This window comes from Mangifera indica, chromosome 14 (assembly GCF_011075055.1).
Source record: "Mangifera indica cultivar Alphonso chromosome 14, CATAS_Mindica_2.1, whole genome shotgun sequence".
Taxonomy (NCBI): Eukaryota; Viridiplantae; Streptophyta; class Magnoliopsida; order Sapindales; family Anacardiaceae; genus Mangifera; species Mangifera indica.
Window position 1 is genome coordinate 11,403,095 of NC_058150.1, and position 27,281 is coordinate 11,430,375.

At 34.0% G+C, this 27,281-nt stretch overlaps 1 protein-coding gene across 3 annotated transcripts; it reads left to right on the forward strand.

The window, feature by feature from the left end:
* LOC123196099 (eIF-2-alpha kinase GCN2) lies at positions 1-26,262 on the forward strand. 3 transcript variants are annotated; one of them, XM_044609979.1, is made up of 30 exons: positions 1-117; positions 236-459; positions 1,399-1,464; positions 1,554-1,613; positions 1,697-1,802; positions 1,953-2,036; positions 7,431-7,955; positions 8,911-9,042; positions 9,130-9,216; positions 9,329-9,415; positions 9,506-9,617; positions 10,093-10,210; positions 11,394-11,448; positions 11,855-12,024; positions 13,200-13,384; positions 13,755-13,903; positions 14,041-14,290; positions 14,581-14,863; positions 14,954-15,047; positions 15,388-15,468; positions 15,626-15,682; positions 16,395-16,526; positions 16,614-16,697; positions 17,453-17,561; positions 17,631-17,767; positions 24,160-24,282; positions 24,805-24,893; positions 25,000-25,102; positions 25,209-25,331; positions 25,729-26,262. In XM_044609979.1, the coding sequence occupies exons 2-30, from the start codon at positions 332-334 to the stop codon at positions 25,837-25,839; spliced, it is 3,840 nt and encodes a 1,279-aa protein (XP_044465914.1). In that variant the 5' UTR covers positions 1-117; positions 236-331; the 3' UTR covers positions 25,840-26,262. The 3 variants fall into 3 exon arrangements, with proteins under 3 accessions (XP_044465914.1, XP_044465915.1, XP_044465916.1); XM_044609980.1 differs by having other exon boundaries at positions 24-459; positions 7,431-7,853; XM_044609981.1 differs by lacking the exons at positions 1-117; positions 236-459 and having other exon boundaries at positions 1,708-1,802.
* Positions 26,263-27,281: the final 1,019 nt, after the last annotated feature.

Sequence of the window (27,281 nt, forward strand, 5' to 3'; positions counted from 1 at the left end):
TATAAATCAATGAAACAATCGATGGTCGCTGGTTTTAAAAACATTGGTTAATCTTATCCACATCCCGATCCTTCTCATTTCTATAGAATTTTCAAAGAGCAAAGAAAGTCCTCTTGGGTAATTGGGTTTATCAAATTCGTCGGTTTCGGCATATTTTAACTGTTTGTTTATTGATTTTGATACAGAAGCTGAACTGGGTTGGAGTTGTTTCTTGATTTCTACTCTGTGTTGGCAGTGTTTTAATATAGCAAAAGGGCTCTTGGATTTATCAAAGTTAAGTTTATTCACTGTGCAAAAAGGGTTCTGGGGTTTATCATAAATCTTGGTGTAAATGGCAAAGAAGAAGAAGAAACGAGGAGGAGGGAGTGGAAGGAGAAGTAAAGGGAGAGGTCAACTGAAGGATCATTCTTCTGATAATGGCGGTGATAATGAGCTTCTTTCTGAGGAGATCACTGCCTTGTAAGATCATGTTTAGCTCTGCATTTGAATTCAAATTCAATTTTATTGATTGATGACTTGTTGGTAAAAGCTTAAAGTATGATTTTGTTTTTTCTTTGTTGAAGTTTTGGTTATGTTTGAAGAGAATGACAATCTGTTTGGTTTGAGGTTTCTGTAGAATAGTGGAAATAGAGTTATGAGGAACTGGTATTATTGTTGGATAACTAAGCTTAATAGATGAAGCTTTCTCAATTAGTTAGAATTAAGAATAAAGATAAAAATAAATAAATAAATAAATAAAGAGAGACAAAAAAAAATCTCTCTAGTTATTTGCGATTGATGCGCAGAGCTGGGTTAAAAAGCTAACTCTATGACGTGAAACTGATATCCGTTCCCCCATAATTAATCAATAATCATAGTAGTTCGTTTCCAGCCAATTCCAAACATATCCAGAAGACTTTGGATTTTCACATGCCTATGAAAGCTGAAAGTTTTCTCTAATAGCAAAAATGTGTAGGAGAGAGTTCCACCGGCAATCATTTTTACTTTCCTAAATTTATAAAAGCACTTTAGTGGGACTGTGAATTAAAGATGATCAATGTTTTCCATGGCCTTTTTCACACATAAGAAAGCGATGTGGTTAAATACAAGAAAAGAGTTTAGGAACATACTCTAATTCCTGCTTTGATATAAAAAGTTTAGGATCATACTCTGCAATACCTGTTTCAATATGAACATTTGTTATTCTTTCTCTAGCTTCCCTTATAAATCTGTTGTACTGTTTTCACTTTAGGAATTCATAGTTGTAGTAATCTATGATGTACTCTAACTACTGTTTATATGTGGACTCAAAGGTCCTGCTTAAATGTCATCATCTTTGAAGATATTTTTGAGATCTTGTAAAAGTAATTTGCTATGATGTTGTTAATATATTTTACAATTTTTATCTTTTGGTTTTAGGTGTGCAATATTTCAAGAAGATTGTCTTGTTTCAGGATCACCTCCTCAAATCAGTATTAAGCTCAGGTTCTTTTGTTTTCATTTCAGCTCAAACACGTTTTCAGGAGCTATGATTTCTTCTTGACTTTGTTTTTCTTTCTTTCAAATTTGAGCAGGCCTTACTCAAAGGATATGGGTTATGAAGATCTAGATGTTTCTGCCTCTCTCTCAGTAAGGTAGATGAGGTGGCATTCAATGTTTTTTGTTTAATTGGCCATGCATATACTTTCTTGTAGTTTTCTGCTTATATTTTTATCAGGTGCTTGCCAGGGTATCCTTACAAATGTCCAAAGTTGCATATTACTCCCGAGAAAGGTTTGACAAAAAAGGATGCTGATAATCTTCTTTGTCTCCTTCATGATCAGGTATTTTATGACTTTGGTTTTTAATTAATTTCCATGAACTTTTTTATTTGAATGTCATGAATTTCTCTTATTATGACAGTTTTTACTTAAGTTCATCTAATATATTTATGCCAACAGAGCTTTCCTTCATTGTAAATGTCTTTTTGTTAGGCAAATTCTAATGCTCGAGAAGGAAGAGTAATGATTTTCAATCTGGTGGAAGCTGCTCAAGAATTCCTATCTGAAATTGTTCCGGTGGGCCAGTCTAATGAATCTATAAGCTTTGCCATTAAGAGTTATTTGTTTTAAATATCTATTAATTTGTTTTTCTACATGGCGAAACTGTGTGGTGTGTTTGTTTGCTTAGCAATTAACATATTCTTTCTTTGGAGTTGATTGATATGTCTTGTTTTGTTATTACTTGCTATCGATGTCTATTTTATTTGTCATTTATTTTTGCTTCTTTAATAAGTATTTCTCCCTAAAATTTCCAGCAGCCTCTATTTATATTTCCATTTAATTTACCATGGAATAAATTTGTTTAACTTTTACTTCATTTTTACATGTGCTTTTTTTTTAAAAGAAGAACCAAAGGGATAAAGGGGAGTATCTTTGGGTAGAGTAACCAATATGTATGCGAATAATGATATAGGAGATGGCTTGAAACGAAGAAAAACTATTTTGGACAGTTTAGGAGCAAAGAATTGGGTGGATTGCAGAGCTTAAAGGAAATAAATTGGCATCTAACAATTTGCACTTAGGGGATATTAAACCCTTGCCCCTTGTCTTTGTTCACTGAAAATCGCATGCAGAAGCTGATGTTTGACCCAAAGAATTGGCCCAACCATCAGTTCCTTAAATAGGAATTACAATAGAAATCTTTTTTCTGCTGAGGTCTTCATTATATGTTGTCTTACATTTCATATTAAATGATAGGGGAAATTTCATTGATCTCCCTTGAGATTTCATTGAAAAGAAATTAGCTGTTTTGGTTTGAGAATTAGACAAAAATCTTGCCAAAGATTTTGAAATTGTCATAAGCCTCAGCTGAAATTCCTTTAATGTTTTATATAATTTACAGGGAGGTCCTGTATGCCTTTAAAATCAATGGGTTTCCTTCACTAAGTGAGGTGAATGAAATTTACTGTTAAGAATGTGATAGTTCAAAATCTTAAGCCACTTAATCACTATCCTACCACTGCTTCATGAGGTTAACACACTGAAACCAACTTTGAAATTTTTCTTTGACATGTTCACTTTTTGACCTATATGTAGAATAGGTGGAAAATCTTCCTGTATGAGTAAATTTCAAATATTCTTATTAGCACTATCTTACCACTGCTTCATAAGGTCAACACACTGAAACCAACTTTGAAAAATTTCTTTGATACGTTCAATCTTTGACCTATGTTATAGAAATACAAGATAAGACGATTACTTCTCATTTTATGGATTTTAAAATAACTTATGAAGAACTTAATATTTTATTACTATTTAGTCTTGATGTGAAAGTTCAACAAGCCCAACAGGAGCAAATGGCCATTATGAGTTTTCTAGCCGGTCTTCATCCTAAGTTTGAAATTGCTAAGTCTTAGATTCTTGCTAGTCCTGAGATTTTATCGTTGTATGACCCATTTACCGATGTATTTCGTACAAAAAGTTTTTCATCGTTTCATAATAATAGTGTTTTTGTTAGTCAAAGTAGTGCACATGAAACTGGACATCCATATAACAAAAGTGGTAATAAAGGAGGGGGAACTAGTTATCATGAAAGAGTTATTGATAATCGGAGTTGAGATTCAAGAGGGATTATTTGCTTTTACTGTCATGAGCCTAGACATACAAAACACACTTGTAGAAAATTGTAGAATTGAACTCAGAAATCTCAGTCAACACATATTGCAGTCACCAACTCTGCAAATGAAGAGACCATTATAATTTTTGCAGATAAATTTGCTAAATTCTCTCAATATCAAGAATCACTAAAGTTTTCATCTATTTCTTTTACTACTATTGCTGAGTTAGGTAAACCAAATACATGTCTTGTTTCCTCATCATCCAAATGGGTCATTGATTATGGTGCCATAGATCGTATGATAGGTTTTCCTCGTCTGTTTTCTACCTTCCCGTCACATGCATCTCCTTCTAGTGTTACTTTAGTAGATGGATCAACATTATATGTTCTTGGTTCTGACACTATTGATCTAACTTCGTTAATTTCCCTGTCATTTGTCTTAAGCCTACCAAAATTTTATTTCAATTTAATTTCTATAAGTAAGCTCACTTGTGCCCTTAATTGTTGTATCTCATTTTTCCCTGATCATTGTTATTTCATTATCTTATGACAAAGTAGATTATTAGTAGAGGACATGAATCTAGGGTTCTATAAATCCTTGACATGCAAATTCCAAGACCAATTGCTTGTTTCAGTGTCTTAACTCCATTCGAAGCACATTGTTGGTTGGGACATCTTTCTCTATTTTTGTTGAAGATGCTATGCCCTTAATTTTGTCATGTATCTTCATTAGAATGTGAATCGTGTCAGTTTGCCAAACATTATCATCTGTCTTTAGGTTCTAGAGTAAATAAATGAGCTAGTTTTCATTTAGATATTTAAGGTTCATGTCCTATTGTGTCTAAGAGTAGATTTAAATATTTTGTTACTTTTGTTGATGACTATTCTCATAAGACTTGACTTTATTTAATGAAAAACCATTTTGAGGTATTTTCTCATTTTCTGCTTTTTGTGCTGAAATAAAAACATAATTTAATGTTTCTGTACATACGTTCCGAAGTGATAATGCTAAGGAATATTTTTCCTAATCTTTTCAGTCATAGATTATTCAAAATGACATGCTTCATCAATCTTCTTGTACTGTCACCCCATCTCAAAATGGTGTAGTTAAGAGGAAAAATAGACATCTCTTTAAGACAACTTGAACTCTCTTATTCCAAATGCGAGTTCCCAAACAGTTTTGGGTTGATGCAATCTCCACATCTTGTTTTTTGATTAATCACATGTCTTTATCTGTTCTATAAGGTCAGACTCCTTACAGTGTTCTCTTTCCAAATAAAGCCTTGTTTGCTGTTGAACCTAGAATATTTGTTAGTACTTGTTTTGTTCGTGATTTTTGTCTCTATGTCACAAAGTTGGATCTAAAATCTTTAAAATGTGTCTTTCTTGGTTACTCTCATCTTCAAAAGGGTTATAGGTATTTTTGTCTTATTCTTAACCGATATCTTGTGTCAATTGATGTTATCTTATTAGAGAACACTCATTTTTTTTCCACCTCCCTTACCTATTCCATTCAAGGGGAGGATGATGATTTACTGGTATGCACTGATACATCTTCTAGTTCACCAGAAGTGTTTCCACTTGGTAATCCTACACCTGTTAGTTCTCAAAAGGTTTCTCCACTTGATGATTCTACACCTACTAGGCCACCTATTACCTAGGTTTATTCCAAATGTTAACAACCTCCGGATACATGTTCTGAACCAGTCTTTTCGTCAATAGATCCAGTCTCAAGTGATCTTGATTTTCCTATTGCCTTTCAGAAAGGTAAATGTTAGTGTACTTGTTGTATTCCCTCATTCCTTTCTTATGATCACTTTTTTTTTTCTACTTGTTCCCTTATTGCCTTTCTCGACACTATTTCTACTCTCAAAACTATTCAGGAAGATGTATCTCATTCTGGTTGGCGTGATGCTATAAACAGATGAATGCTTTAGATGATAATGGTAATTGGGACTTGGGACTTGGTAAACCTACTTGCAATAAAAAAAGTTATTAGATGCAAATAGGTGTTTGCAGTTAAGGTTAAACCTGATGGATCAGTGGTTCGCCTTAAGGCAGATCTAGTTTGTTAAAGGATATGCCCAAACTTATGGAATGGATTACTCTGACACTTTCTCCCCTATAGTTAAGTTGACATCTATCCATCTATTCATTTCTGTTGTAGCTACATATGATTGACCCTTACATCAGTTGGACATCAAAAATGTCTTTTTACATGGTGACCTTCAAGAAGAAGTTTATATGGAGCAACCACCTGGGCTTGTTGCTTAAGGGGGGTATGAGAAGGTTTGTCAGCTTCGCAAATCTTTGTATGGTTTAAAATAAAGTCTTTGTGCTTGGTTTGGAAAATTTAGTCAAACAATTCAAAAATTTGGAACAGTAAAGAGCAAGTGTGATCACTTTGTTTTTTATAAATAGTCTGAAACTAGCAGTATTCTTTTAGTTGTATATGTTGATGACATTGTTATTATTGGGAGTGATACTGTGAGAATTTCATCTCTTCAATCATTTGAGTTTCAAACAAAAGATTTGGAGGTATTGAAATATTTCTTGGGTATTGAAGTGACGAGAAGCAAGAAAGACATCTTCGTATTTCAAAGGAAATATGTATTTGACTTATTGATTGAGACAGGAAAATTAGGAGCTAAACCATGTAGTGCTCCAATGATTTCTAATTTGCAATTTGCAAAAGATGATAAATTGTTTGATGACCCTAAGAAATATAAAAGACTGGTGGGAAAGTTGAATATCTTACAGTGACTTGTTTTGATATTGCATAATCTGTCAGTGTTATAAGTCAATTCATGTTTTCTCCAATAGTTGATTATTGGGTAGCTTTAGAACAAATCCTATTCTATTTGAAGAGAGCCCTTGGACATAGCATACTATATTGGAGTCATGGACATAAGCACATTAAATGTTTCCCAGATGCAAACTAGGCAGGTTCCAAGATAGATAGAAGATCCACTACTGGCTACTGTGTCTTTGTTGGAAGAAATTTGGTATCTTGGAAGAGTAAGAAACAAAATTTTGTGTCCCGATCTAGTGCGGAATCAGATTATAGAGCTATGATACAGTTTGTGTGTGAAATAATGTAGATATATCAACTTTTGACTAAAGTTGGTTTCCGGATTTCATTACCAACACAATTGTGATGTAATAACCCAACGGCTCGTCACATTGCTTCTAGTCTTGTGTTTCATGAACGAATAAAGCATATTGAAATTGACTGTCATTTCATCTGTGAGAAAATTCTGCAAAACATGCTAAGACATGTGAAGACGAGAGAACAATTAAGAGATATTTTTACTAAGTTGTAAATGTGGTTTGGATTGATCATATTTGTAACAAACTAAACACGATTAACATCTATGCCTCAGTTTGAGGGGGAGTGTTACAAAATATGTAAACTTTATATTACCATATAGAAGTAGATTATATAGATAATAGAAATTGATTATAGGGATTTAACTATGATAGAGCATAATTATAAGATTGTAATCATAAGAAATCAAATATTTTGCTTTCTTAAGAGAGGATTCCTAATTTGTGTATATTCATGTATTGTTATGGCAATGAAATATGAACGAAATTACTTTTGTTCAATTTTGTACAACCTACATGTAGATTAGGTGGAAAATCTTCTTGTATGTGTAAATTTCAAATGTTCTTATTAGCTAACTTGACAACTGTTCTATCATGATACTACATACTGCTCAGGTAACATTTGTTGATGCATTAAATGTGTAACTTGGTGCTTATTCTAAAATTGGATTATAGTTCTTTTTTTCTTGTTAGTGTCTTTCCCTTTTATAACTTCATTTTTTATCATTCCGCTTCTCTTTTGGCAGGTCTTAAGCTCAGCAAATGATAGCAGCGATCAGTTGTTTAAGGATATTGTAGTCTCAGCTGCCAAGAGCTGCTCTATGAGGGAACCTTTTGTTTATGGCTTCATGGATCTATTCAGTGGCTCTGGAGAGTCATGGCACTGGGGTATTGGAATGGATGAGAACAAGGGCATAGTTTCTTCTGTAAACCCCCACACATCTGATGGTTTGAAACTTGGACGTGAGATTTCAGGGGAAAATGTTGATAAGAATGTGAAGCCATTGACAGTGCAAGAGAAAAAGCAAAGTCTGTTACCTTTTCCAGCTCCCAAACTAGAGTCTGTTAAAGAAGAGCACAGAGAGTTCAATAAGAGTAGATCATCAACTGATTCAAATGGATCAGCTATTGAGGAATCGCTAGACAATGATACAGAGAGCAAGAGTGAGGTGAGCTATGTTTGCATGTCTTGGATGTCTTCGACACATGGAGTTATATTTAGGGAAATGCTAGAAACACCCTCTTCCTCATTCTCTTACTCTTCCCCTGACGTGAGTACAACTGATTTAACTATTACTTCATGCTATTTTTTTACCCAACATCTTATTAACTGTATTACCAACTTACCACTGTCCTTTTCTCTAGTCATGAATCAAGAGAAGGTTGAGAGCAAGAAATAAAGTAAAGAAGAGAGAGTTGCTGCATTACTCTCTAAACTAATACTGTTATATTCCATGTTTTTGGAACTTATCTAATTAATTAATTGTTGCTGTAGCTGCCATTGCTTTGATGGATATATTTGATTTTGCAAGCATCATTTTTTGATCTATTTTTATTATATGCATTGTTTTTATATACTTATGGAGGACTTATTATATTTAATCTAATATATCCATCAAAGCAATGATGCTTTATGTTGCTAAAAAGATAGGGAAAAGGGAAGAAATGATTCACTATATATTTGATCTATGTTTTTATACACTTTGCTCTATATGTTTCACTTTAAATAAATGATGCAGGTATGTTCTTAGGTCATACCCTTTATGTTGCTAAAATGATAGGGAAAAGGGAAGAAAAAGTGCTGGTTTATCAGTATAGGGCGCATACAGTTTCAAAATTCAATGAAGACATGAAAAATTGTCAAAGAAGTACATATGTTATAGTTGGGAATAAACTCATGCATGGTCAACAAATCTTTTCCCCATTTAAGTACTTTGAATTTCAGATGTTAGATTGTGGTTTGTTGCTTAGTTCCGTTAATTACATTTGTTATTCATTAGCCTCCATCTTTTTTCTGGATGAGAAGGAAATTTGTTAAGATAAAGAAGGTGAATACTGAATAATTTGTCTTGTCAGTTATTTATTATTATATCAGAAGCCTTTACAAAAACAAAGTTAATAGGTAAAGTAGCCAAGTGCATAGATGATAGTTATATGGTATGTCTTGGAAGTGCTTATATTTTGATAATATTTCACCCACTGTATAGATATTGCTTGCTTTTGCAGTCTATTTTTATTCAGGAGAATAGAACTGATGAAGATGATGGTGGTTTTGAAAGTGAGACTTCAGACTCATTCTCTTTTGTATCCTTAGGTCAAGATCAGCCATCTCAAAATGTTGAAAAAGAACTGTTAACGGTAATTTTTATATGCTCTGTTACTGTCTTATTAGGTGTCAAATATATTCCATATTATAGGCTGAGTATTAGGTTTATTTTTCATCAGGTTCATCTTCTACGCCTTGCTTGTGCTTCTAGAGGACCATTGGCTGATGCGTTGCCACAAATAGTCACTGAGCTGTGCAATCTAGGTGTATGCATTTTAACCTATTCTCTTCTAGAGAAATAAGGTCTTTTTGTTTAATTTGCAAAATTCTTGTTCTTGTTTTGATTAAACTGCTATGCTCTCTGATGGTTTGATTCAGATCTTTTCAGAAGGGGTGCGGGATTTAGCTTTTAAACCATCTTCACTCTTTAAAAAAACATTTGATCATGTTTTCCATCAACACATGGTTAGTCTCTCATCTTTTTGCTTTTACCCTTTTCTGCCACGTGAGATTTAAAAATTGTTTCACTTTGTTTTTTTAATTAATATTTACTAGGTTTCATCCGGAGTGTCTCAATTTTGGAAACCTACTTTGGAATTTGGAGAACAAAGTGCATCTCTCCCAAGCTCTCGCTATCTCAGTGACTTTGAGGAGTTGCAACCTCTTGGTACTGCCTTTGTCTCAAGTTTTGATTTGTTTTGAAAATTAAGAATTAGATAGATTAATTTGATTAAATTCATCCAATTTAACCCTCTAGTATGATGATTTCTTTGGTAAATGGGCTGCTGACTTTTGTAGTTTGTCTTGAAATAATAAAACTTATCAAAAGTTCAGATCTATAACTTTAACTAAAAATGGTAGTACAGTATGATTACGTTTAATGGAGATTTTTAGTTGAATAAGTTTTCTGAATAAAAGGCTGTTTTGCGCCTATAATTTCAATTATAATATAATTCGACACTACTTTCTCTCAGTAAATCATAATATGGAGTCTAAATGGGTTTATACAAAACAAATTGCTTGGATTGGAGGACATATTTTATTTTTTCCAGCTTGCTTAAGCCTAGAACTATGGGGGAAATCATTTAGGTGTTTTCTTGTGTTTATGCCTTCTTAAGAGTTTTCCTTTACAATGGTAACAGGTCATGGTGGTTTTGGCCGTGTTGTATTATGCAAAAATAAACTAGATGGAAGGCAGTATGCTGTGAAAAAAATTCCCCTAAAGGATAAAAGTTTGCAAATTAATGACCGGATATTGAGGTAAATTTAATTTTTCTGGGAAAGAAATCTGGATTTCATTCACCTCAAAGTGTAATACCTTGTTTCAGTACTTCTAAAATAACTTGATTTACAAAAGACATAATTTATTAATGGTAATTCTTTTACTTTGTTACCTATTATTATATTGTAAGAGGTCCCATGATAATTTGTTATCTGATACATGCTTTGGAGCTGAACAAGCATATTATGAATTATGTAAGATTGTTCCGAGATAGAATTTGGAGTTGTAACATGTCTAGATGTCTGAATTCTCCATTCCCAACATTTTACTTGATAATGGTTGAGGGATCAAGCATGATCCAATATTTGGTGCAACATAAATTTAGTATGTTTCTATGATGCATACCTAATGGAAAGTGTTGGGGTTTAATTAATATTAATTTTTGTCTTCTCTTCTGCTGAGAGATTGTATAAATTTATTGCTAAGAGAAAGAAAGTACTAGACCGCATGCTTAACCAGTGTCTACCTGACTAAGTGTCATGGGAAATATAAGAGAGAGCTAATTTGAAAAGTCCAAAATTTGAGCTTCTTTTGATGGGAATCAAACAACGTCTTTCATGTCTTTGAACTCTTGTTGAATTGCAATCAAATGACAAAAATCCAATGGAGCTTCAAACATAAGAAAAAAAAGCGTTATTTTGGTCTGTATATAAGTTGTATCTAACCGGTGCTAAATATGTTGGCTTTTCCTTTCTTTCTTGGGGTTTAAAAAAGAAAATCATCTTTACTAGTATTAATTCCCAAAAGGTCAAGCTTTTTTTTTTAAACAACATATATAACTATAAAAACATGTGAATTACTATTTATATCCTTAAGGAAACAACAATGTATTTGTTTTCTAGCTGGTAGCACTAGACTAAGCTAGACCATAATAAGAGTCTGATTAAAAGCATGCTAATTGCTAAATCATGCTAGAGTTATTAGTCTTGCACATTCTAGCTATTTTGTCCTCATTATATCTCTTTGAGAGCAATTAGTAACTTGTGTGATTTTATGGTTATTTCTATCTTTTAAACAAAGCCTTTATGCTTAGGGATTAGAATTAATGAGATATAGGGGAATTACTCGGGGAATTACTCTTATACTCCCAACCCCTTTTGTTGATTTTTTTCTTGGACATCATTTTAAAATCTGTTTGTGTCAACTTGGTGAGGTACTTAGGGAAGTGGCCACACTTTCCCGTTTGCAGCATCAGCATGTTGTCCGTTACTATCAGGTGAGAACTTTTTCTTTGTCACCATCTGCATGTTTTTAACACCATTCCTGTCTTTTAGTGACTAGATTTTAGTTACTTGCATAATGTTGGTCCATTTATGTATTATAACACCTCATTTTTAGAACTCTTTGTGGTGCAATATTTGAATTGTTTGATTGATGCAATTTCAATGTTAATATCATGTATAACATGCATATTAACCTGAGAATGACACACAGGAAATGTGATCTTAAACATTTGAGGTTAAAATTTAATTGCCCACTAGTTGTGTGACTTATGTCATAATTTGTGTCAAAAACAGAGGAGAGTGGCATTGATACTAACTTTACGGGTATTGCTACCTATAAGATAGTTTCATAAATATTTGTAACTCTGTCATGGTTTTAATGTTTGTAAAAACTCCCAGGCATGGTATGAAACAGGAGTTGTTGGTTCTGATGTGGACAGCAATTGGGGTTCAGGAACTGCAGCAAGCTTTACATTCAGCCGCAAAGCAGGAAGCTCAGCTGATGTCCTTGGCCTAGAGAATAAACTCGAGTCAACATATTTATATATTCAAATGGAATATTGCCCCAGGTAAAACATTAACTCCCCTTGATTTTCTCCAGGCTTGAGCTGTAAATTCTTCTTTCTGAACTGTGGTAAATTATTTTACCAGATGATTTGAATTAAAGGTGAATGAATCTAAGTTAAATTAATTAATATAAGTTTAAATATGTTGTTGAACTCTCTCTTTTTTTCTTTAATTTTTTTTAAAGAAATGCAAAATTTGTATTATGTGTGAAATTTACAGAAAGTATCCTTCAGCAATACAGAAGAAAATGAAACATGACACCCCTAAGTTTCTATAACAAAAGCAGGACATTCTAAAGTAGCCCTACAGATGTTGGGCTCTTTCCTGTTTAAACTTCAGGATTAATGTTCCTTGACAAGGTATAGATCAAATTGTACAAAAATTTGTATGTTTTAATCCCCCAGTACTAATGAATTATGCAGCACATTAAATTGGCCCATGTTTAGAAAATTGTTGTGTGTGTAAGGTTCCATGTGTTTGTATGATTGTGTGTGAATGCACTTGACATTTTTTTCTTTGGAATTCAACGTTGCACATAAAGAGAGGTGTTAGAGTTTAAGCTACGTTGTTGGATTATATCCATAAGTTTAAGCTTTTATGTCTATTTGGACTACAAGTGTGTGCAAATTCACAGTAGTAAGTAATGAAATTAAGAAATTCTTGTCTCTGTGTTTGATTATTTGGTATTAATCTTTTCTAACCTGATAATGCTACTGTGTTGCACATTTTTAGCCATGATTATTAGAAACTGCATGCATGGAATCTTTATTCATGTTAATTAATACTTGGTACTTGAAAATCATCTTGTCACGGAAAAGCTGATTACATCATTTAATATAGAACAGCCCTAAATGCATTGCAAGGTGAAGTGCATATGTTATCCGAAATGATCTTTTATCTATATCTTCTGTTTCCTCTTCTTCCTATGGAAATTTGTTTTGCTTCATGTTATACATAACCTTTTAAGTTCTTGAATGCGAACACATCTGAAACCACATATATATTTTTTTAATTTTGAAATTGTTAGTAAGAATACTTATTCCATTGCCATTCACCTTAACACTAGGAAGCTGTAGGGAGTTTATTGTTTTTTTGTTTAATTATTTCAATTTTTTTGCAATATGTCTTCTTGATCAATGTTATACTCTATTTGTATGTTCTTCTTGTTGGTTTGAAGGACTCTTCGCCAGGTTTTTGAGTCATATAGTCATCTTGACAAAGAATCAGCATGGCATTTGTTTCGACAAATTGTAGAAGGCCTGGCACACATACATGGACAAGGAATCATTCATAGAGATTTAACTCCCAGTAATATCTTTTTTGATGCTCGGAATGATATTAAAATTGGGGATTTTGGTCTCGGTAAGGTTCTGCCATAATTTTGTTTCCTTCTAGTTTTTTAGTTTCATATTGCCAGTCTTTTCAATATCCATACTGATACACGATAGGCTCCCTAAGTATATCAATCAATGGGAATAACAGTTCACATATGGTGGACAAATAATTCTGTATGTGTTGTACTGCATGGAACTAATGCTTCTAAATGACACTATTTTATATATATATATATACACACACACACATACAATTAAGTGTATTTTAAATGCATCAAAATGGTCTGGTAAGTGCATATATTGTTGAACTATTAAATGAAGCAACTGGAAACATTGAAACTTTATATTTTGCTTAAATCTATGAGATAGAAATTTCATGTTTCTCTTTTATGCTTCAGCCAAATTCTTGAAGTTGGAGCAAGTGGATCAGGATTCTTTTTTTCCGACGGATGCTACCGGAGTTTCAATGGATGGTACTGGCCAAGTTGGTACTTACTTTTACACTGCTCCTGAAATTGAGCAAGGATGGCCAAAGATTGACGAGAAGGTATTGTTTAGATCTCTTTTGCTTCTGCTGCTTTCCAGCTGGTATACCTTTTAAATTTTTTGCTGCAGCAATTTAGTCATATTATCTATTTTGCAAAAGATTACTGCATAACTGTTCTGATTCTTCTTTTATTTCAGGCTGACATGTACAGCTTAGGGGTTGTATTCTTTGAGCTTTGGCATCCTTTTGTGACAGCAATGGAGAGACACATTGTTTTATCTGATTTGAAACAAAAAGGAGAGCTTCCTCCTGCATGGATCGCTGAATTTCCAGAACAGGCATCCTTGTTACAGCGCTTAATGTCTCCAAGTCCGTCTGATCGTCCATCTGCCACAGAACTATTACAAAATGCATTTCCTCCGCGAATGGAATATGAGTTGTTAGATAGTAAGTTATTGGACCCATATAGTATAAATATATTCATGCTTGTACTTTTCTGTTGTGAAATTCTGTGTGTGATGATTTTGACCAGAAAAAAATGTTATAGTTGTTTATTAAATGGAAATTGATGAAAAAAAGGTGAGTGTTGAGTCATTGATCAACTTACATTTTATGGAAACAAACTGATATCCAATGTTTTTTAGCTGTGATAGATGAAATATGGATTTATAAAGTGAGTGTGTGTGTGTGTGTATATATATCTGTTATCTTTCTTGATTCTTTCCCTGTATCTTCAGATATTCTGCGGATGATGCAATCTTCTGAGGACAGGAGTATATATGACAAAGTTGTTAGTTCAATATTTGATGAAGAGACACTGGGCCTGAAAAACCATCATCAGCATGGTGATACCTTAAAGGTCACGAGAGATAATGCCTTGTCTATCCAGTACACAGATGTAGACACTGAACTCCGTGATTATGTTGTTGAGGTCACTAGGGAAGTGTTCAGACAGCATTGTGCGAAGCGTTTGGAGATAATGCCTGTGTATCTGTTGGATGAGAGTCCACAGTATAGAAGGTTTCCTTCTTAGTGAAACTAGTTTTCTTGAGTGCTAGAGCTAGCTAATTAGTTTTATTTATCTATTTATTTATACATTTTTATGAGAAGGAACACTGTCAAACTTTTGACCCATGGAGGAGATATGCTTGAACTTTGTCATGAGCTACGTCGTCCTTTTGTTTGTTGGGCTATCGTACACCAGGTATTGTATATCTAACTTCACCCAAATTGGCACTTTTCTATATTTCTTTCACATTAATTTTTGGTAAATTGCAGACTAGGCACCCATTAAAAGTTTTATCAGGAGTAACTGATAGAGGCAAAGAAATAAGGTAGATAATAAATATACAATAAAGAACAAGACGAAGAACATCAAGAAGCTACAAAAAATTAGAGAGATAAGCCTAGGGAGAACAAAGAAACAAGGAAATAAAATACTAAAGCAACTCAAATGAAATAGAATTCTAAAATCACTAATCCTACAAACTGTCCTATTTCTCCTACATCAATAACTGTCATTTCCTTGAAATTTCTTGTTGCAGAAGACTTCATTTAAACGATATGAAATATCATCTGTTTATAGGAGAGCAATTGGTCATTCACCACCCAATCGCTATCTTCAGGTATAACCTTAAACACTCTATTTCAAACATTCTTCTTTTATTTTTACTAAGTCAAATGGAACATAATTTTGGATTAATTTAATGCCTTTGGGTTTACTTGCTTCTTAAAATTGATGTTTGCTGAATTCCTCTTTATAACATTATTAATTGATAATAGGGTGATTTTGACATTATTGGAGGTGCATCAGCTTTGACAGAGGCAGAGATTCTCAAGGTGCGGTTCTCTGTCTCATTATACAGTGCCTCTCACTCCTTATGATTGCAAATCTATACCATATGTATAGAAGTAGCATTTGTGTGAAACCTATTGATTGATTTAGGAGTTCCTACATTAAAAAACTGAAAATTATATTTTAACTCTCATGTATGACTGATTTAAATAAATTTCATCTGCAATTGGTTAAATTCTTATATATTAAATTTGACTTTGACAGAGGTAGAGATTCTGAAGTCTTCTTTGTTAATTAAAAAATCATTGAGTAAGCAAATTCTGTGAACCTGACTAGGTCATTAATGACTATGTGAATTACATCTTTTCAATATTATATAACTCTCAAAATAAGTAATATTAGTTTCCAAGAACCTTTTATATGTGAATGATTATATAGTTATTTAATATGTATGACTGATTTGAAACAACTCTTGCACAGAATTGTACAAGTCCTGTCCACAACTCTACAGAAATTGCATAATTGTATTAATAATAGAAAATGACCTATAGTCAAATTAAATCTTTACACAATCCATCCACATCAGCATCAGTTGTTGCCATGGATGGGCAAGATATTACCCTTTTAAACATTGATAAATAACAAGCTTGTTGTGGGGGCAACTAGTCTTTAACCTTTCAATGATTAGCTTTAATTAACTGCAAGGTCTCAAGAAAAATTCATCTTTTTAATTTCAACTTTTGACTTGCTTTGCAGGTGACAGTGGACATTGTAACCCGGTTCTTTCATGCAGAGTCATGTGATATTCATCTCAATCACGGGAACCTACTGGATGCAATTTGGTCCTGGGTTGGAATCAAGGCTGAGCATAGACAGAAAGTAGCTGAGGTATATCTTTTAAGATACATTTAATATCTGTAGTGTTCAGTATGTTAAGTATGGGTTGATTGATGCTTTTTATGTTTCCAAATAAAGCTGCTTTCCTTGATGGTTTCCTTGAGTCCTCAATCATCTAATCGAAAGCTAAAGTGGAGGGTAATCAGACGCCAACTTTTGCAGGTTTGAGGAAAAGTGTAATCTTTTGCATTTAGCACCCTGTTATGTTTCTCATTATAAACTAGCACTGGAGGACCAAATTTTACTTCTTAGTAGATTAACTTTTTTCCGTTTAAGATTATCTGCAAATTTGTCATAGCTAGTAGGGGCATCAAAGAATTAGATATTACTAAATTAAGTAGTACTAAGAAATAAAAGGGATACGTCAAGTGTTGAATGTAAGTGGAGAAAATTGATTCATGTGATACATCCATGTAGGTGAGGATAAACCTCGTAAAAGCTATTAAATAATTGAGGATGACTCAAGTCTTGAGAAATCCTTTTGAAACATTGATAACTTATTTTAGGAGCAAGTGATAACTTATTATTACTCAGTTGAGTTTGTTAGTTTAACGCACTAATTTTTCTTGAGCTGAAAAACTTGGTAATATTTGCAGCATTATTCAAGTTATTTTTTGTCTATGCATTTAAAGAAATTTGGGGGGAAAACTCGAACTTCAATTTTATTTGATTAACAGATTGAGCATCTAAAAAAATTTGAGGTAAAATTTGGTTGGCATGAGCAACTGGATCCTATAGTTTCATTTGTATGCATAATAAAGTTAAATTATTTTGCACTAGCATTGCATTCTTATAAAGTGATAAGCAAACACAATTTAGATGTCTTATTCAATTTGAAGGAGATGAAACGATGTTCATTTGTTGATTATATATTTTTATTTGTGTAATTGATCTCGCTTAAATTTTACTTATTTCAGGAACTTAATTTAGCTGAAGCTGTTGTAAATAGGTTACAGACTGTTGCTCTTCGGTTCTGTGGAGTTGCAGACCAGGCTCTTCCTCGATTGAGGGGTGCTTTGCCAGCTGGTAATCTTTTTACTACTCACATTATTTGGGGGAAATTTGTATGTGTCATTCATTTTGAGAGCACTGCAGATAAACCTACACGCAAGGCACTTGATGAGCTGTCTGACCTCTTTAGCTACTTGAGAGTGTGGAGAATTGAAAAGCATGTTTATATAGATGCTCTAATGCCACCCACAGAGAATTATCATAGAGATTTGTTCTTTCAGGTAAACTAATTAATTGCTAATAACCTAATATAAGAAGTAAACCTGATGATGTGATTCTTTCTTCATTCCTGATAGAAATTCCTAAATAATAAACCACTGCATTGTAAAACGAAAATGCCAAGTTGTCAACTTTGATCTAACATCTACAATTTTTCATAGATTTTCATTTTGTAGGAGTTTGTCTTCTCCTTAACATGTGTGCAAGATCTCTTGTTTTTACTTTGTTCTTTTTCCCACGCCACTAGCCCTGGTGACAGTGGATGGACACTATTATGGTTTTACTAGCATATATGCATCCAGTTCATACAACACAATTCCTTGGTTTGTGGGATCATTTTCTCACGAGAGATGATGAAAAGAATTTTATAATGGATTTCTACCTATGCCTAGATTGCAGATAAATGAAAATTTTATTGATAAGACCTTTTCAACTATAACCAATATCTTATTACGAATAATTCCAACAACTTTAGGAGAAAAAAAGGCATTTACCTGTCACAGAGATGGCCTGATTTAATTATTCTTTTCATTAACACTTTCCGTGTTAGGAGAAAGAAAGATGATGTACAAGATGACATATAAAACTAAAAGGGGAAAATTGGAGAATTTTACTTGTCAATGCCAAGTATCTGGGATGAGGCTGCTGCCCCGGGGTTGCTTTGCATGCTTGTGTAGGACTCGTATATATTGTTGTAGAATTTAGAATAATCTTTTTTTAAAAAAATAATTTGCGTACAAAAGTTGTTTGGTGAAAACATTATAGAAGAGATTAGCATTTTGTTTTTTCTTGATTTTTTAAAAAGACCTAATAAGCCTTTTAAATTCTAATTGTTTCATAGTTGGTCTAATTTTGTAAACCCATGGTGAAACTGGAAACTGTTGCTATTAAAAACTGTGGATTTTGGATCTAATTTTATTTTGTTTGTTGAAAGCAAGTTTCTGTTGAAGAGGTCAATTACAGAGATGGATATATATATTCATGGGCAGTTACTTCATTTTCGCAGAAAAAGCAACTCGTTGAGTAATTTTAATTATTAGTGTTCAGTTGTATATGAGTTATATAGGCCATATTAGGATTAGAATCTATAAAATAGGAAGGTAGTTTATTGTATTTTCAATTATTGTGGATTGTAATAATATATATAGGTGTATCTTCTTCATTATGAAGAATATAGAAATTATTCAAACTTATATTTCATATGGTATCAGAGCTTATATTAAGCTTTTAAATTTTTCCCGGTGATCCTAACCCGTTTTTCGATAATTCCAAGTCATTTTTCTAGTTGCCTACTTCGACCACCGTGTTTTTGTCCTTTTCTAATGGTCGTGTCTACACCATTGTGATTGAAATTGTCTCGTTGTCGAACCCTTGGAAGAAGCATCAACATTCATCGTTACACGTACCTCCACGTACTGTTAGTTCTCTCGGTAACTTTCATGATTGATCTCCTTCTATGGCGAACGTGCGAAGACACCACCTCTCCCAATGGACTCAAACAATGCCGACGAGTCATTCTGTGGTAACCTTACCATTATTCACTAGAATCTGTTGCACACGTTGGTTGTTTCCTCCTTGGGCGTTATCTCTAATCTGCTTTTCCGGCGTGCATGGGACCACACTATCAGCACCATTATCTTCAGACAGTGTTGATGAAACTTTTCTGATTAGTCACACACGTTCATTTTCGGCCGTCTCTATCATCGTCGGAAAACCGCTTCTACAAGATTTTTCCCTTCTCTCTGGGCTGTGTTCTCACCTCCCCTTGCCAACTCAGATTTTCTCAAGATGGTCTATTCTTTTGGCTTAATCATGTCATTTGACACATCAAGCTCTAAATCAGGTCCTTTTTCTTTTCTCTCTCTTTTTGCAATCACAATCGATAAGTTGATAGGGAGTGTCAACTATACTTCATGAGTTACCTCTATTGAATTATGGTGTATGGGACAAGGCTTTGAAGGTCACTTGACTACTAAGATTGAAGATGTGACAACTGATAAAACCACCTGGATTAAGGCGAATGCTTTGTTATGTAGTTTACTGTGGCAAACGATTGACTATCAACTTCATTCGATTTATAAAACATATAGAACATGAGTTGAGATATGGAATTAGGCTAAACTGCTTTATACTAATGACATTCAAAGGTTGTATTTTATTGTGTCAAGTTTGGTAAATTTGAGACAGTAAGATATGAGCATGTCAAAATTCTGTGGTAGAATGGCGTCTCTTAAAGCATAATTTAATTTATTACTGCCCACTGGTAAGTCTGTAGCAGAAGATTTGGCACAACGAGGCAAGTTCTTCATGGTTCTAACTCTTGTTGTTATAAGCCCTGATATTACACCAATCAGAGATCAGATTTTGGCTAGTGCTACTATGCCTTCTCTTGATGAAGTGTTCACTTGACTACTACGTGCTTCCTCACCTAGCATTGTGACAAGATCTCCTATTGTAGACTCTTTTGTTTTGGCTTCTCAAAATCAAAATACTACTAGAGGAGAGTAGAGAGATCGTGATGGCAGAGGGAGTTGACTCAGGTGTAGTTACTGTAATCGATAGGGGCATACCAATGAGAAATGCTACAAATTGCATGGTGAACCTATTGGGGCAACCAATATTGTTCATGTTGATCACCCTGATCTTTGTTTTGAAACATTTGAAGAATATACTCAGCCATTCTTGACTTTTACTGGTGCTGAGTATGAAAAATATCTCAAGTATTAGGCAAATAAGCAGTTTTCCTCATTTGTTGCTTCTATTGCTCACTCGAGTAGTTCCGTTGCATGTCTTACTCAATCTTCTCCTCTAGGGCCTTGGTCCTTGATTCTGATACTCTTGGTGCTTTTGATCATATTTTTGGTACCCCTCATTTGCTAGCTCATTTTACTAATGCTATATATTTGTCATTAGTTACCTTAGCTAATGGGGCCAAAATAGCTGTTAAATCAGTGGATTGTGCTAATCCACTTCCCTTACTACCATTAGACTCTGTTCTTTATATTCTTAATTGTCCTTTTAATCTTGTATCTATTAGTAAACTTACGCTTCTTTAAATTGTTTTATTACTTTTGATAATAAATTTGTTGTTATATAGGACCAAGGCACTAGATGGTTGATTGGCACAAGTTATGAGTCATAGAGCCTCTATCATCTCAGTTTATCATCTACACCTATAGCATGCACTATCCCTAAGTCTCCAACTCTCTTTCATAATCGTTTGGGTTATCCCTGTTTATTCAAGCTTCAGCAAATGGTTCCAAGTCTATTTAATTTAGATTCTTTAAGTTGTAAGTCTTGTCAACTTGAAAAACATTTCCGTAGTTCATTTCCAAAGCATGTCAATAAGCAGGTTACGTCCTCTTTTGAGTTAATACATTCAAATATGTGAGGTCCTTGTTGTGTCTCTTCTATTTTGGGTTTCTAGTATTTTGTCACATTTATTGACGATTATTTTCGTTGCACTTAGTTATTTTTAATGAATCTCATTCAAAGTTATATTTTATATTTGAATCATTTTATGTTGAAATTAAGACTCAATTTAATATTGTTATTCATGTATTGCAAAGTGATAATACTCAGGAATATTTTTTTACTTCCTTTACTAAATTTATGTCTTTCCAGGGAATCCTTCATCAATCCTTTTGTGTTTACTCCCCACAACAAAATGGGGTTGCTAAGCATGAGAATAGACATCTTATTGAAACTACCCGCACTCTACTTTTACATAGTTAGGTTCCTCTCTTGTTTTGGGTAGACGTTGTGCCGACTGCTTGTTTCTTGATTAATCGGATGTCTTCTTTAGTCCTACAAAATAAGGTACCTTATTTTATTTTGTTCCTTTCCCTACCAGTATACTCTTTTCCTCCATGTGTCTTTGGTTGCACGTGTTTTGTTCATATTTTTTCTCCTAATCAGAATAAACTGTTTGCCAAGTTTCCCAAGTGTATTTTCCTGGGATACTCACGTCTTCAAAAAGGGTATAAGTGTTATTCTCCCAAAACACATCAATATTTCATATCTACTGATGTAACCTTTTTTTAATCTTCTCCCTTCTTCCCTTTATCTCTACGAGGAAAAGACTATAATCGAGGTCATTCCCATCTCTTAAATTGCTTCTTTTTTTGAGTTTGTACTCGTTCAACAGTCTTTTTCTCCTACAGGAGATTCTCCTCCTCCTACAAATAATGCTCATGGTTCTCTTATAGGTACTGACATTGTTCTTGCTAGTGTTCCTGAGGTTCTCAATGGTGTACTTCCTGCTTCAAATTCCTTGTCTGTTGCAATCTTACCTCTTGATGATTAGTTTCCCATTGTCATTCGTAAAGGTATGCAATCCACTGGCACCCTTTATCCCATTTATAATTTTCTTAGTTATCATTGCTTATCTCCATCGTATTGTGCTTTTGTGTCCACACTTTCTTCTGTTTCCATTCCTTTTAATGTTCACAAGGCACTATTTGATCCCAGGTGGCGTCAGATGATGGTTAAAGAAATGATTGCTTTGCATAATAATGATACTTGAGACTTAGTTATGTTGCCTCTAGGTTAATCGACTATTGGTTGTTGCTAGATTTATATTGTCAACGTTGGTCCAGATGATCAAGTTGATCAATTGAAGGCACGATTGGTGACAAAAGGGTATCCACAAACGTATGGGGTGGATTATTATGACACATTTTCCCCTGTGGCTAAGATGTCAGCTGTTCGTCTGCTCTTATCTATAGTTGCCATTAGACGTTAGCCTCTATTTCAATTGGACATTAAAAATGCATTTCTTCACGGTGAGCTTTAGGAAGATATCTATTTGGAAAAACTATTTGGCTTTGTTGCTTAAAGGGAGTCTAGCTTGGTACGTAAACTTCATCACCCTTTCTATGGATTGAAACAGTTCCCACGTGCCTGGTTTGGACACTTCAGTACTATCATCCAAGAATTTGGCATGGTTTGATGTGTATCTGATCATTTTGTTTTCTATAGACATATATAACCAAGAAAGTACATCTATCTAGTTGTCTATGTTAATATTAATGTCATTACAAGGAGTGATCAAGATGGTATTGCGCAGTTGAAGAAACATTTATTCAGCCATTTTTAGACCAAATCTTTGGGATTATTGAGATTTTTTTTTTGTATAGAGGTTGCTCAATCCAGTTTTTCATTTTCTAGAGAAAATATGTATTGGATATTCTAAAAGAAACAGGGATATTAGACTGCAAAATAGTGGACTCTCTTATGGATCCTAATTCCGAGCTCTTACCTAGGTAGGGGAAGCCTCTTACAGACCCTGGAAGATACCGAAGACTGGTTGGTAAGCTTAATTGCCTGACCATCACCCAGCCTGATATCTCTTTCTCTGTTAGCATTGTTAGTTTTTACAATCTCTGTGAGTCATTGGGCTATAGTGATTCAAATTTTGAGATATATCAAAGGTGCACTAGACAAAGAGTTGTTATATGAAAACCAAGGTCATACACAGATTGTCGGATACTCTGATGCTGATTGGACAAGTACTTCACCTGATAGACATTCCACTTTGGGTTTTTGTGTTTTTGTTGGAGGAAACTTGGTATCTTGGAAAAGTAAGAAGCAAGATGTCATTATGTGATCAAGTATAGAGGCAGAGTATTGTGTCATGACCTTAGCAATTTGTGAATTTATTTGGTTAAAATAGTTGATCCAAAAGTTGAAATTTATAGAAGTTTCATAGATGAAATTACTCTGTGATAATCAAGTTGTTTTTCATATTGCCTCCAACCTAGTGTTTCACGAGAGGACTAAGCATATAGAGATTGATTGTCACTTTATTCGAGAAAAATTTCAGTTTGGTTGTGTTAGTACTAGTCACGTGAGCCAATTTACAGATATTCTCACTAAATATCTCAGTGGTTCTTGTATTGGTTTTATTTTTAGCACGTTTAGTGCACATGATTTACATACTCCAGCTTGAGGGTGAGTATTGAGCTGTATATGAGTTGCACAAACATATTAGGATGAAAGTCAAAAGTTTTATTAGGATTAGAATCTATAAAATAGGAAGATAGTTGATTGTTTTTCCAATTATAGTAGATTGTGACAATATATATACATGTATCCTATTCATTATGAAGAATACGAAAATTTTCAAAGTTATATTTCACAATCAATTCTTAGTCACCATTCAGATATGAATTTGTGCATTATTTAACATGCTTTCATATCATGTAATATCTATTTTAATAGGCATCTCAGATTGATTGTGGCAGTAATATGTTTGTTTCTGTAATGTTTTCTTGGTGATCTGATTTGTGCTTATAAATCAGATGGGTAGATCCATCTAAAAAGCATTGTACAGAAAAAAAAATCACCATTGCCGATATATTTCTCTAACCCAGTGGAACCTTTCCCTGCCCAGATTTTCTTAATGAAGGACAACAATCATCGATCACTTGTTGAAGGTACATTGCTTGCTGTTGGTGGCCGCTATGACTATTTGCTTCATCAGATGTGGGATCGCGAATATATAGGCTATGCACCTGTGAGTTCTTTTGCCTACTTACCTTTTTTTAAGACATAATAATTTATGCTTGGGCACTTGGTGCACAACATGAATGTCACTAAGAAAGTGCCTTTGAAAATTGGATGTGCTGTGTACTGTAAAAGGTAATAGATTAGGCCGAAATATAGCACGGCCTTTGTTGCTGATCAGTAAAAGAAAAGGCAAAACTGAATAAGTGAAAGTCATTGGTTGAAGTGGTTCTTCAGCATTCTCCCAGTGAGTTCTAAAATGAATCTCCCGTGTATTTTGAAAGTACATATTTGATAAATCTTATTTCCGTCAGGCCCATTATTATTAAATGACTATTTTTAATAAATGTGGATATGCTTTATTTGGTGAAGGTAGAAGATGCTTTTAATTTCAGATTCGAACTAAACAATGCCATCTGTAAAATAAAAATTATAAATTACAGGACCAAGCTGATATGTATAGTTGAATCCATGAAAATCTACAACTTTATACTTTAATTTACTGCTATATTGCTAATATAATTTTTTGCAGAGAACAACAAATCCTCCAGGTGCTGTTGGCATCAGTCTTGCACTGGAGACAATAATTCAGCTTTCCCAAGTTGATTTTAAACATTACAGGTGCAGTTTGCTTGGACTTAATGATCCTTTTTTACTTGAGCCTTCCATTTAGAGTTCCAGTTTGTTAGTAAGGCCTTTGAGATCATTTTTCTGTCATCTGTTACAGATTTGAAACCAGCACCAGTGTTCTTGTTTGTTCCAGAGGAGGAGGGGGTTTATTGGTTGAGCGCATGGAACTAGTTGCTGAACTATGGGAGGAGAATATCAAGGTTGGTAATTAAAGTTATCCTGTAATGTATTATGTAAGCTGCAATTCTTATGTCACTTGGAAGTATCTAAATTGCCAGTTGATTACTGATTACTTATCTCCGTCAGGCTCAATTTGTTCCTGTGCCTGATCCAAGTCTTACAGAACAGTATGAATATGCAAGTGAGCATGATATAAAATGTCTTGTCATCATAACAGACATGGGTGTATCTCAGACAGGTTTTGTTAAGGTAATACTAAAGTCAGAGCATATTTAATTTTACTAAGGTTTATTCTCTGAAATTCCCTAGTGTTTCCACGGAAAAGATGCTAAATTAATTTTATGAGTGTCATATTAAAGTTAAGAGATACTCCAACACTTTCATAAAGAAAGTGGTTTGCTGGATTTTTATGTCTTGACATGCATTTCTAATTAGAACTGGATTTGAGCCAAGCTAGCTCGAGCTTGACCCCCTCAAGCCGAATTGAACTTGAGCAAGTCCAAGCTCGAGATTAGTTTGGCTCAAATCCACTCCTATTTCTAATACCCTTGTTTCCCCTTTCTTGATTTTCGACTTGATGACATATACCCATAAGATATCTAAACCATTCTGATCGTGTGAAGATGGAATTGATATTCATTGCCAGGTACGTCATCTGGAAGTCAAGAAGGAGAAGGAGGTTCAGAAGGAAGATCTCGTCAAGTTTCTGTCAGATGCAATCTTGACTCAATTTAGAAAGCCCTACCTCTGGAATTAGACGAAGTTTACAGTTCTCATCAGCATTTCATCAATTCGTCACCACGCTATAATTGAGGAAGAGTACAGTTGCTTTTGCAAGAATAACAGAGTTTTGGATCACATAATCTGTTTATTTGCCCCACCCTCTATCTCACAGAAATCAAAAGTATAGCTTTCATTTATAGGAGATTTTCGTCCAAGGAAATTTTGCGGTACAATTTTTGGTGTTTTTGAAGATGACTTCATCAACTGATCTGGTACATGATGTAAATTTTTGTAAATGTCCATAGAAAATTACCATAGTGAATTTGGAGGCACTGTAATTTTTTGTTGAGTTTTCAAATTTGGTAAGGATTTTTTTTAGGTATTTGTTATCAAATCTTTTACTAGTGTAAGTTGGATTCACTGTGACATTAAAGGTTTAGAAAACTATTTTTGCTTACCTTATTCTTTATGGAACACTTATCTAGCAGTTATATATCATTTTTGTTCATGTATCATAGCAATTGCAGGATAAATTCAATTCCGGTAACTTCTCTTCAAGATATTCTTAGATTGAAGGGATCTTTAAAACAAACACATAATTCAATCTACTGGATAATTCCAATTTGATAATGTTAGTTTGATTCAAGTTTGAATTCAAGCTCAAGTAGCTTGGATGGAATTAGAGGTGGTGGTTCACCAGCTAATTCTTGAAGTTGAGCTAAATTGAAGGTTTAACTCAGAACATGGATTCGAGTTCAAATCAACCAGCTTTATCCACCCTTGGACAGAATCCGTTCCTGATCATGGCAGATCCTAATCTTCAAAAACATGTTTGATAAGAAATTGCTTCAAACCAGTGAATATTTTTAACTGATAAATAAGATTTAGTAGTATTGTACTAATAGCAGTTGTAGCACTACAAGTAATCCAGAAAATTGCATCTTTTTCTCGTCACTTCCCAAAGCCTCAATGTCTTCTAGAAATTTTGCTGCAAGAACTTCTCCTGAGGAGATGCAGGTCCAATCTCTTCGTCTAAACTCCTCAGCCCATCTCCAACGCATGACATATTTCTCAACTAAATCATTGAGAAATATCCATTGATGGTCTCTTCTTCCCTCTCATCCTCACACATTGCAAGCCACATTTGCAATCCGTTTCAAGGCATCAACATCAGTTGGAGGCTTCAAGACTTGATCAAGAATGGCTGATAAATCTCCAGTTTTGACCAAAGGAACTGCCCATTCAACTATATTGCCTTCATTATATCCCATATCAATGGTTTTTCGCCCCCTAAACCCTAAACCCCGGTGAAGCCTGTAGTACTCAAGATCAAGATATCAAAGAGTCCCGACAGGAAGCTCAGCTAAAGGGGAACTACTATCTGCAGGTACCAACAAAGAGAGATCAAAATCAGCGACTCGAGCATTGTGCTCTTCATCGATAAGGATGTTCGATGACTTGATGTTGCGATGAATC